This window comes from Ruditapes philippinarum, unplaced genomic scaffold (genome assembly GCF_026571515.1).
Source record: "Ruditapes philippinarum isolate M1 unplaced genomic scaffold, ASM2657151v2 ctg3411_1_1_1_1, whole genome shotgun sequence".
NCBI lineage: Eukaryota > Metazoa > Mollusca > Bivalvia > Venerida > Veneridae > Ruditapes > Ruditapes philippinarum.
Window position 1 is genome coordinate 76599 of NW_026857581.1, and position 12176 is coordinate 88774.

General features: G+C 32.9%; 1 protein-coding gene across 1 annotated transcript; it reads right to left on the bottom strand.

The window, feature by feature from the left end:
• Positions 1 to 791: 791 nt before the first annotated feature.
• On the bottom strand, positions 792 to 2443 carry LOC132750231 (tigger transposable element-derived protein 6-like). Its single transcript, XM_060740175.1, has 2 exons — positions 2342 to 2443; positions 792 to 2102 (listed from the first exon to the last, which is right to left on the bottom strand). The coding sequence occupies exons 1-2, from the start codon at positions 2441 to 2443 to the stop codon at positions 792 to 794; spliced, it is 1413 nt and encodes a 470-aa protein (XP_060596158.1).
• Positions 2444 to 12176: the final 9733 nt, after the last annotated feature.

Below are 12176 nucleotides of genomic sequence, written 5' to 3' on the forward strand. Positions count from 1 at the left end.
AACCTTACAGGAATGATGCTCAGCATGTGAAGTTATGCGCCTGGGTAGTTTTGAATATATATTTAGTATTTTTAGAGTTATTGTCCTTGACTAAGTAAAACTTTACAATTTACAACTTGTGTCGCACGTAACTCAAAATGTTTTTGACCTAGAGTCATGAAACCTTACGGGAATGTTGCTCAGCATGTGAAGTTGTGCACCTGGGTATTTTCGTGTGGATATATTTCGTATTTTAGAGTAATAGCCCTTGACTAAGTACAGTAAAAACTCTGAAAACCGGACAAGGCCAAAAGTCCGGTTTTCAGAGGATTCCGGTTTTCAGAGGTTTTATATACAGTCATCTTTTATCATAACAATATGTTTTTTAATGAACCTTTAAATGGTCTTCCGTTTTCTTTTTTTATGTTTATGATAGTTTAAGTACTAGAATAGTAATGACAACAAAATAATTTCATTTCAAACTTTAATTATTTTATTTAATATAAAATTAGTTATTTAATAAATAATCACATAATTATAATAATTTGCACTAATTGAATGTTTTATTGAGCATTCATAACATTTATACATGTACATTGAGTAATGAGTGAACAATATGCATATATTCATCTGGAGTAATGTGAATATAAGTTCATACATAATTATGATTAAATCATGTTAAAACATTTATTTACCATTTATGTAACAAACATTCATTTAATTTGTGAACATTTTATGTTGTGTTCTTTGAGTCTATTTTATTCACAGCCATCTCACTGAATGTAACAATAGAAGATTTTACATATCATCACTCAACATTTGACAAAGAAATCATGCATTGTTAATTGTCTTTGTGAACATCTGGCTTTAACAATTTTGTCTTCCATCATAGTCTGTAGTTGGAGAACACCATCCAATAGATCACTATCTTTTTCCAAAGCAAAGTTTTTTAACTTCATAAGAGTTTGGAGCACCTTATCATCCTCAATTGTCTCATCTGTCCGGAATGATTCTACAATGTTCATTTCCCATTGGTCACTGTCATCTTCGGTTGGCAAACTTAAATCAATGTTCTCAAAGTCCTGCATATTGTAACTCAGTTCTCGCACCAACAATGCTAGTGGTACATTGTCATCCTCATACTCGTCTTCATCATCCATAGACTGGCCAGTTGTAGATTCATCATTACCAAATCCAACAGATCTAAAGCACTTCATAATTGTTTCCTTTTTGATATCATTCCATGCTTTCAATGTCCACGAAATAGCATCCATTAGATTGACATTTTTACACAGTTCAGTCACATTTGCACTGTCGTCCATTAAACTGATCAATGACTTCAGTAGGTATCTCCGGTAATGAGCTTTGAATGTTCTTATAATGCCTTGATCTAATGGCTGAAGATGTGACGTAGTGTTTGCGGGCAAGAACTTTACACATACATTAGAGATGTTGTAATCATCCGCTTTACCATGTGAAGAAGCATTGTCAAGCATGAGAAAAATTCTTCTTCCTTGGCGGCGCATTTCTGAATTAAGTTCATTTATCCAAGTTTTGAAAACGTGGCTATTCATCCATGCTTTTTTGTTAGCAACATATTTCACACCAAGATTTTTCTTATTGACATTTTTAAAACATCTAGGATTTTCAAACTTTCCTATAACTAGAGGTTTCAATTTTTCCCCAAGTGCACTACATGTGAACATCACTGTTATTCTTTCTTTAGACACTTTAGACCTTTTTGTCAGTGATCCTTTAGCTGATAACGTTTTGTCTGGAAGAGCTCTGTAATACAGGCATGTTTCATCACAATTAAACACATCTTTTATATCGTAATCCCCAATAAATTCTGGAATACGCGCTTTAAATCCATCAACATCATCAACCTTTACACCTGCACTTTCACCGGAAATTTTAAATTCCTTGATTGAATAGCGTCCTTTCCATTTACCTAACCAGCCATTTGATGCCTTAAAATCACTAACACCTAACTCTGTCGCGAAACTCTTAGCTTTCTCTTGAATAATTGGCCCTGACACTGGTAAATTCTTAGCTCGAACTACACAAAACCATTGCCACACAAGTTCATTAAGTTTATCAAATTTAGCATCATAGTTGAAAGACTTTTGTTTGAAGACATGTTTGATTCCCAGTTACTTTTCAACAGATCTTTCTTCTTTATAATGTCACCGACAGTGGACTTCCCTATCCCATACTTCTCAGACAATGACTGTAAAATGAAGAAAAATAAATTTAATTTCAAACTAAGCTAAAATTATTAAAATTGAAATGATTCAAATTGCAAAAATGGTCAAAATAACCATTGACTATTTATAATTCAATAAGAGTTATATCGGCTTACCTTCATAGGTGGTTTAGGAACAGACTCATATTCTTTTACAATAGTTATTTTCTCTTGTAGAGACAGTTCAACCCTTCTACGTTTTGAAGGTGGCTCAGTCATTTCTTAATTAATTTTAAACTTTGCAATGTAGGAAAACTTTGCTTTTCTAAGTCAAAAATAAAGTGCATATACGTAGATATCTCAAAGATACTTATATAAACTTTAAACGTTTTTCATTGGCTTTTAAAACACATCCAATAGAATTAACTGTTATTTAAATAAACCATGTTTGTAGCAAATATTTACTCGAATATTCATCTTTTAATAAAGTAAAAATATGAATAATTATCTCATTTCATTTCATCATGTTAATTGATATGTTTTGCGAAAAACAATTCGAAATTACCTGATCGATTTAGCACAAATTATAATTGCCCTTGTTATCAATACAACAAAGAATTTACGTAACTTTAAAAAACGCAACAAATTAAAATGTTTTCACAATCATACCTGTACAACAATAAACGAAATTAACACATGCTGAAAGATCGTCATTAAATTGCCGATACGTTATTGACACACGCACCGACAAGTGTTTTTCACGCCTGCATAGATATATCGTATGACCGTTAATTGGCCAACGCTAAAAATTGTCACCTGGTTGGGATCTAATTAGAATACACAAAAAGTTGACACTTAGCGTCCGGTTTTCAGAGGATATTTTATGTACATTAAGCAATAGAAACGATGGCAAATCGCCCGGTATTCGGATTTCAGAGTTTCCGGTATTTAGAGGATTTGTTTTCAATGAAATAAGAAGGAAAAATAACGGGACTTTTCAAATCGTCCGGTTTTCGGAGGATTCCGGTTTCAGAGGATCCGGTTTTTAGAGATTTTACTAAGTAAAAAAATTACAATTTTTTATTTGTGCCGCACGTATCTCAAAAAATATTTTAGCTAGAATCATGAAACTTTACAGGAATGCTGATTAGCATGTGCAGTTGTGCACCTGGCGTTTCGCCTGTGAATTAATTTTGTTTTGTCAGAGTCATTGCCCTGGACGTACTTAAAATTTGCAAATTTCAACTTTTGTCTCACGTAGCTCCAAAAGTATTTCTAACTTTACAGGAATGTTGATCAGCATATGTAGTTGTGCACCTAGATATTTTTGTTTAGATTTATTTAGTATTTGTAAATTTATTGTCCTTTACTTAGTAAAAATTTGCAATTTTCAACTTGTGTGACATGTAGCTCAAAAAGTATTTGACATAGGGTCATGAATCTTCACAGGAATGTTTGTCAGCATGTGAAGTTTTGCATTTGAGGTTTCGCTTGTGAATTGGTATGTTTTGTCAGAGAAATTGCCTTTGACTAAGTGAAAATTTGCAATTTTCAATCTGTGTTATGCATACATAAAAATATTAAAAACCGTTTCATTATGATGTGTTATTTGTTCCTTGAGTGCTTGAGTTAGAATTAATCAACTTTGCAGGAATAATTGAATAATTATCAACATCGCTGTGAAGCTATGCATTTTGGATTTTGCATGCAAATATAAAGTTTTGTTAGAGTTATTGCTCTTGACTTAGTAGTTTCAACTTGTTCAGGCTCAAAAAGTATTTGACCTGTGACCTGAAAGTTTACAAAAATGTTTGTCAGCATGTGTACTTATGTACCTTGGGGTTCAGTTGTGGATATATTCAGTATTTGTAAAGTTCTTTCCCTTTACTAAGTAAAAGATTTTTAGTTTTCAACTTGTGGTACATGTAGCCCAAAAATATTTGTCATAAGATTGACAAAACAGTGGAGTGTGGGGGCACCCGTGTCCTATGGACACATTTCTAGTTAAAATATAATCCATATTCTGCTTCTCCGATCGTTTTAATTTTGATATGATTGCGGACAAAAGTATTTTTGAAAAACACATAGTCTTGAAAGGACCTAAATACTGAATTTCTTCTGAAATCAAATTTAATGCTTGTCGTTGTCAGATTGCTGAATCTATTGATGATATTTCAATCAAATGGTGTTGCCGTGAAAATGCGAATAGTGATGCTGCTATGGAAACGTAACATCTTTAAAATTTTTGATTCAAGTATTAATTTCAATTAATTTCATAGTGGAAATAAACATCTTCTTCCACCTAATTTAAAATGTGCTCAAAACGATGTCAATTTCCTGTTTAGGCCAAAGAAAAAACTGTTGGTTTTTGTCAGATAAAGTGTAATACAATTGATTGCCATCATGGCATCCTGATTTTTTAACAAGGTTTTCAACGAAAACCGGGTAATTGTAATGCCGAAGTAGGCGGGCAGGCGGGCGGGCGTCAACTTTTGGCTTCCGCTCAAAAACTTTAGTTTGCTTTGGCCTATTGACAGAAAACTTGGTGTGTAGGTAGCTTATATCAAGAGGAAGCTTGGGATTGCTACCCAGGTGTCTTTGATCAAGGTCACTGATACTGAAAATAGAAATTAAGTTTCCGCTCAATAACTTGAGTTTGCTTTGGCCTATTGACACCAAACTTGGTGTATGGATAGCTTATATCAGGAGGCAGTTTTGGATTGCTTCCCAGGTGTATGTAATCAAGGTCACTGTAACTTGAAATAGAAATTCAGTTTCTACTCAATAACTTGAGGTTGCTTTGGCCTATTGACACCAAACTTTGTGTATGGATAGCTTATATTAAGAGGCAGCTTGGGATTGCTACCCAGGTCTCTGTGATCAAGGTCAAGGTCACTGTTACTAAAAATAGAAATTTAGTTTCCGCTCAATAACTTGAGTTTGCTTTGGCTTATTGACACTAAATTTGGTGTGTAGGTACCTTTTATCACGAGGCAGCTTCGGATTGCTTCCGAGGTGTCTGTGATCAAAGTCAAGGTCACTGTTACTAAAAATAGATATTCAGTTTAAGCTCAATAACTTGAGGTTTCTTTGTCCTATTGACACCAAACTTGGTGTATAGCTTATTGTTACCTGCTTGTGATTTTAGATCGGCTATAAATAAACTCGTATCATCTAAATGGAAAGCAAACCGGGACAATGCCGTTTTTAATAAACTTCACGATATAAACCCATCTCTTGATGTGTCACCATCTCTATCTCTGTCGAACCGCCGTGATCAAACAGTTCTTCTTCGATGCCGAATTGGACACACTAATATTACCCACTCTTATCTCCTTACAAATGACAATGCCCCTTTCTGTGTTGGTTGTAATGAAAATTTTACTGTCAAGCATTTTCTTCTTGAATGTCATGATTTTTCACAGGCCCGTAATAGATTTTATTCTGTAAATTCACTCAAAGAACTTTTTAATACAATTCCATCAAAAAACATAATTGATTATTTGAAAGAGATAAACTTGTATTCTAGGATCTAATTGGTTCATTTCTATTGTCATTAACAAAGTTTTACATAACATTTTAAGCCTTTAATAGCATTCGGCACGATATGGCCAGTAATGTGTTGACGTGCCGTAAAAATCCAAAAAAAAAGTATAGCTTATATTAAGAGGCAGCTTTGGATTGCTACCCAGGTGTCTGTGATCAAGGTCACTGTTACTTAAAATAGATATTCAGTTTCCGCTCAAGAAATTGAGTTTGCTTTGGCCTATTGACACCAAACTTGGTGTATGGATAGCTTATATCAAGAGGCAGTTTGGGATTGCTACCCAGGTGTCTGTGATCAAGGTCAAGGTCACTGTTACTAAAAATGTATATTCAGTTTACGCTCAATAACTTCAGGTTGCTTTGTCCTATTAACACCAAATTGGTGTATGTGTAGCTTATTTAGATATCAAGAGGCAGCTTTGGATTGCTACCCATGTGTCTGTGATCACGTAAAGGTTAATGTATTTAGTTTTCATGTTATAACTTAGTTTGCTTTGACCTTTTGACACTTAGCTTGCTGCATGGCAGATTTGGATTGCCACTAGCAATGTCAAGGTCATTTACTTACAATAGAATTGTCAGCTTCTACTCAATAACATCAGTGCACTTCACCTATTGATTGCTGTCACATCAAAACTTGGTCGTTGAAAACCTGGTTTTCGTCGCATTGCGGCGCTTCTTGTTTTTACAATGATGGATGTAGTTATATGGACTATTGGCTGTTTCTTCTTACCACCCCTATTTTGTCTTGTCAAATTTGCATTAAATATAATAGATAAACTCATGAAAATAAAGCTGAAAATTCTTAAAAAATAAATAAATAAACAATAAAAAAAAACCTATTTTTTATTCAGTTTCAAGATACGTAGCAAAAGGTAAGTTTTTATAAAGATCAAATGCTCTATACAAATAAATACAAAACGCTTTTTGAAATGTCGGTAGACAATATTTTCACCTTTAACCGTTATCTGCTTTTTATAAACTGATTGTGACTTTCATTTTTAGGTCAATAATCTGAGTGTCTAAATCAACTTTCGGAAAACATCTTCATTTCTCACTAAATGAAACTAATCAATGGGTCAGATATTAAGTGTGATGACGAATAGAGACATTGTGCTTGCTTTTCTTCAATGTTCTTTCAGTGATTGTACTTAAAATTAATGAACTACCTTAGTGTAATAAACTCACTTGGATTATATGAGTAATTAAAAAGTAACACTTTATTAGATAAATTTGTAAAAGAAAATTCAATGTATTGAAATTTCTTCAAACAACTTGCCTCTCACCGTTATATGTTCGAATCCCGAGAGAGACTTTGGATTCCATCATGTTGGGAAGCTATACAGGTAGGTTTTACTCGGGTGTCTATTCGTGCCTGAAATACGTTATGCACGGAAGGCCACCTAAGGCCTTCCTCCATTAGTTCAGATTAAAAATCTGTAAAATGTTGTTGTTGTTTTATTATTTAAAAGTAAGTTATTTTGTAATAGAACCATCTTCTCTATCTCTGACGTGTGATGCAAACAGTATTAAGTGTAATAAAATTAGATAATAAAATAAAGACCTAAGTAATGAAGAGTTATGTTTCATTATAGCTGGTAGATGACAATACACTTCCTGACCCCTATCTATATGACTCTGTGGAGTTTAAATCAAATTCCGTCAATTCTATTTCCAAGACGATCATAACTGAATATTGTAAAGAAAATGAATCTAAAAGCAGAATTATGGTTCTGAACAGTGCACATTCTCTTATATGTCAGTAAAATAGTTGCCCCTGGCGGGCGGCGTCCATTTTTTTGTCCGGAGCATATCATCTTCACGCATTGATGAATTCTAATGAAACTTAATAGAAATGTTCACCACTATGACCAGGTCTCAAGATCACATGTCAAGGTCACACTTAGAGGTCATTGTAAAGCGCTTGTCCGGGGTAAAACTTTTACATATGATGTAAATATAAATTGGCACCATGGTAGGCTGAATCTCGATTAAAAAAACCAAGTGCCTGTGGTCAAGGTCACACAAAGGGGTCAAAGTTCAGATGAAAATATGTATTTGGACCATTTAGTCATCATTTTATTGACGGATTGAAACACAAATGGTCATTATCATGACTACCATTGTGAAGCTAAGTATTGCGCACATTATCAAGATCCCTGCTACCAAATTCAAGGTCACATGGAGAGATCAAAGTTTGTGTACGGTGACCATTTAGTCATCGTTTATTGATGGATTGTAACATAAATGTTAACTATCATGAATGCAAGTGTGACACATGTAATGTAGGCTAATATTTGAAATGTTCAGGTCATTATGGATGATAAAATATCTAGATATTGTCCGGATATTGTTCAGAGCATACCTCCAATATGCATATCTATCATGCCACATCTCTGAAAAAAGCTTTTGTGGCGGGCGTATTTGCCACATTGTTGTCCTTCTTAAGTATACTTAAGGGAGATAATTGAAAATTCTGCATATTGACGAATAACTGGTTATACAGCGTCCATTACTATTTTGTTCGCATAGCGACTTTCTAGCTTTGCTGTTGGAGGAATAATTAAGATATGATTACCGATCGATCTATGCTTTGGTTGGTACGGAGTCAATGTCACGAATCTGTGCAAAATTATAGCATTGAAGGACATACTTGACAGTGAAGTATTCATTGATGGTGCATGATCTCCTTTCACATTTAATTCAACAGTATCGAAAGTGTTTGGGTTTGTTTTCGTAGTGTTTCTTTTTCTAGGTGGAGATAAGGAGGGGAGGGTTATTCGCCCCTAGTACTAGTTGTTTTGGCGCATTTCCATATGCTGCTCCGTGCCTCATCTGACATCTTAGAATAACCAGCGACGTTCTATAAATTTAATATTCTATTACTACATAGAAATATCTTAACATTTTAATGAAAAAGTGATATTATCTTAGGTTCTTAATTGTGTTTATCTTTTCACTCTTTTGGGTTGCAAAGGATTGAAAAAGTAAAAATGGCAGAGAAGTTGTTTGCAAATCCCTCATTGTCATAAAAATGGTTAGACCATGGCCTTAATTTATTCGCTCATCGGCACTTCGGTATTTAGTAAAAGTCACTAGTATTTTAACGGAAAGTAATGATTTACCAACGAAACGTTATTTGATCATTTATGCTCTTCAAGTTAACCCCTTTTTCACCCTCTGCTTTCATAATTGCCTGTATTTGTCTTGATGTGTTTAACATTTATGCAGTATCACTTAAATTAGACTAATTAGGAAAGATAATAGTTATCAAGGGTGGTTCTCTTGACAATTTCATGTCGTTCCATATATCATGCCTCATTATGAAAACAAGTGATGGACATGAAGTTTCTTTGGTAACAAAAATAGCTTCAGACAACTCCCTGATTGGAATCATATAGTCAGTAAAAAAGTCATAATAATGATATGAAAAAAAAGACAATGACATTTGTAACACCCACCTTCATAGTGGGAATTCCTATTAAGGTATAATAGTGACAAATTCATATTTTATGTTTTATTCAAAGCATTTGTAGGCAAATTGCGTGAATAGATCCAAAACAAATTTATTTTACAATCAAAAATGTATCGTTACAAAAAAGTTTATTTGCTTTTGTTTTAATTTTGTTTTTGTACAATGTCAAACGGTTTAAAAGGTCTGTTCATGAGAGATAATAATAAAAATAATTTCTGTCGCTCTCCTAGCATGACGCTGTAATCATTTCTGAAACATGTAAATCAATAGATAGTTGTTGTAAATGAAACCCTACAATATATATAGAAAAAAGTTTAGTTATGATATTAAGAAAAGGAGGGAAATTAAGATGCAATGAGATTATTATGATCATAAATTAGAAATAGTCAAGTCTCTTAAACTTATAGGGGTTGTATCTTTCATGCTGCAAGCATCGAACAAATTGGCTAAATTAAGATCTTAACAATTCTAATGTGTTATGATTCGTAGCATGGAAGTTCCAATAAATATCATGTTTAATATTTTTATACGTTTGCACTTTCTGTTTTAAATTATGGCGCAAATATATTGGATTATTTAATTTCAGAGGTTATGGAGAGGGTACTTAAGAAATCCTTGAGTATTTTTGACTAAATAGAGTCTGCTTATATTTGAAATTTGAATTTTATATAAACGTTTAAAAGTTGAAAATTGACCCTGAGATTGCACATCTGGATAAACGGGAAATCACATATATTTTTTTTTAACCAATGTTTAATTTTGAGATCTATATGGAATTCCATCCATGTGATTATATCAGTCTTTTAGAAGAAAATATAGAAATACACTGGATATATTAAGTTTCTCTACTCATAAATTCCTGAACAGGCTGTATCATACCGATCCTGCAACATTTTCATTTTTGCCGTGTTGGGCTTTCTTCATGGATACAGTTTTTTCTTTATTTTTAACCTTGAAGCCGGTCGACATTATTACATTCTGCCCAATGAACGAAAATGTACACTCTTTAACTTAAAACGATATTAAAAACGAACTTCACTTAGTTTTAAATTGAACAGCTTATGCTGACGTAAGGACATTTTCGGGTGTTTCATATAGACATATAGGCAAATAGAATTTCTTTAAACTTGGCATGTTGTTAGAATAATATAACAGAAACATTTTAAGCGAAATATATGGGGTCAATTTAAGTATATTTTATTATTGTAAAGCAGTAATAAGTATTTTTATAATTGACTATGTATTGTAACAAGAATTTGAAATTATTATAATTATTGTAATAATATAAATATTTTCATCAATCTGTATTTATACATTTTGTTTTTCATGTTACTTTGAGTATGTTTGTTCTTTCTTATATTCTTGTTGAATATATGTTTAAGAAACAATATTTAATTTATAATATACCGTATGTATTTTCTTCTCATGTCATACCAAGTGTATTTGTTTTCATTGTATAACGACGATAAGCTTGTAATACTTTAGTCAAATAGAATATATGTTCTGTTGTATTTTATTTAGTAAGAAAATCCTTGTGATCTGTGTAAACAGGCATCATCCATGCAAATTACGTAATTTCTCTTTGTTATTTTATCAATAATGCAAGCTTCAGCACAATGTACCTTATGGTTACCCAATGCGACAGTAGATAAAAGACCTTGTTCATGCATAAATAGATAAAAGTTGATGGTAATGAGGCATTTAACTCATTAAGTGTAAAACTAGAAAGGTGATTGATGACAGTTACATACTTTATTCAGTTGACAACTAAATATCGATTCAGTGACAAATCCATTTAATTTAAAGATAGAATTATTGAACGGTTAAAAAGAATGACTTACCTTTTGTTTGACATGCAATCTAAATAAATTCAAACATAACTTTCATGTACTTCCGTGTAAAATAAGAATATGTAAGAAAATGTAACAAGTATTCAACATTGACATAGGATCGCCACGATGGGGAAAAGCATAGGGTATAATAATTATGACGATCTTCTGCGTATCGTAGTTTGGAGTGATACTTGTGTCGACGTGCCAAATGTAAACAGACGAAATGCTATTTCAAATTAAGTAACTGCCTTCCCAAGAATTATCATTTTACTATGACAGTTGGCTTGGCTATTGTAATTTCAAATTTCTTACTGATGTTCGAAAAAAGACATAAGTCTGTGTACGTATTCACTTTCTGATTATGTTTTGTATAAAAAAGACACACTGGGGGTAACATACGTTTTTGTTTTTTATTTAAATATTCCACTTGAACAGGTGAAGATGTGACAGTTCTACTTGGGTTCCCATCGTGTCTGAAATAATGCATGCGGGCATGATATCTTTGTTATCAGTTAAGTTGGAAAGTCACCACCTGAGACTTACTGTGTCACATTGAAGGTTCCACAGCCGTATGAACACATCTGCGGGTGTTTCTAAATTCAAAATTTCACCATTTTTATGTTTAAATGTTGAATTCTGCTTAAGACGGTGCTAGGGGCCTGGACGGTAACTTGCACTTTCCAGTACCGTCCATGAACAGGTTCAATCAAACAAGTTTGCAACATTTTCAATATTGCCGTGTCGGGCTTTCTTTAGGGATTCTGTATTTCTCTATTTTAGTGTTGATTTAGTTTATAACTTTGCAAAATCTGATATGTGATGCATATTTTCTTAAGTAATCTGCTATTGATGAAGTGCTAGTTTCAAACTCTAAAGCGTAATAATATTTTCTGGTATTTTCATGTTTATTTAACAGCCTTAAATAATTTTAACATCGATAATTCTTTATTCTGTTAAAGTGATTATAATGAATAATAAATATACTTCGTGTAACAAACGATGACATGTTTTCTTTCTCTCATTTAAACCATACATCTGTCAGAGTATTGACTTTATTTTGTTGTATCTATAATTTAAAATACATGCCCTCAAATCAATAAATTGTTTAAGTTTATTGCAGCTAGAATACTACTAATCATGACAATTATGCTGGGAAAGT

What these genes read in the sequence shown, in the direction of transcription:
- LOC132750231 (XM_060740175.1), bottom strand. Translation starts at nt 2,443, where the DNA reads ATGACTGAGCCACCTTCAAAACGTAGAAGGGTTGAACTGTCTCTACAA. An exon ending in TTCCTAAACCACCTATGAAG is followed by an intron (nt 2,103 to 2,341) that starts GTAAGCCGATAT and finishes TTCAAACAAAAG; the next exon opens with TCTTTCAACTATGATGCTAA.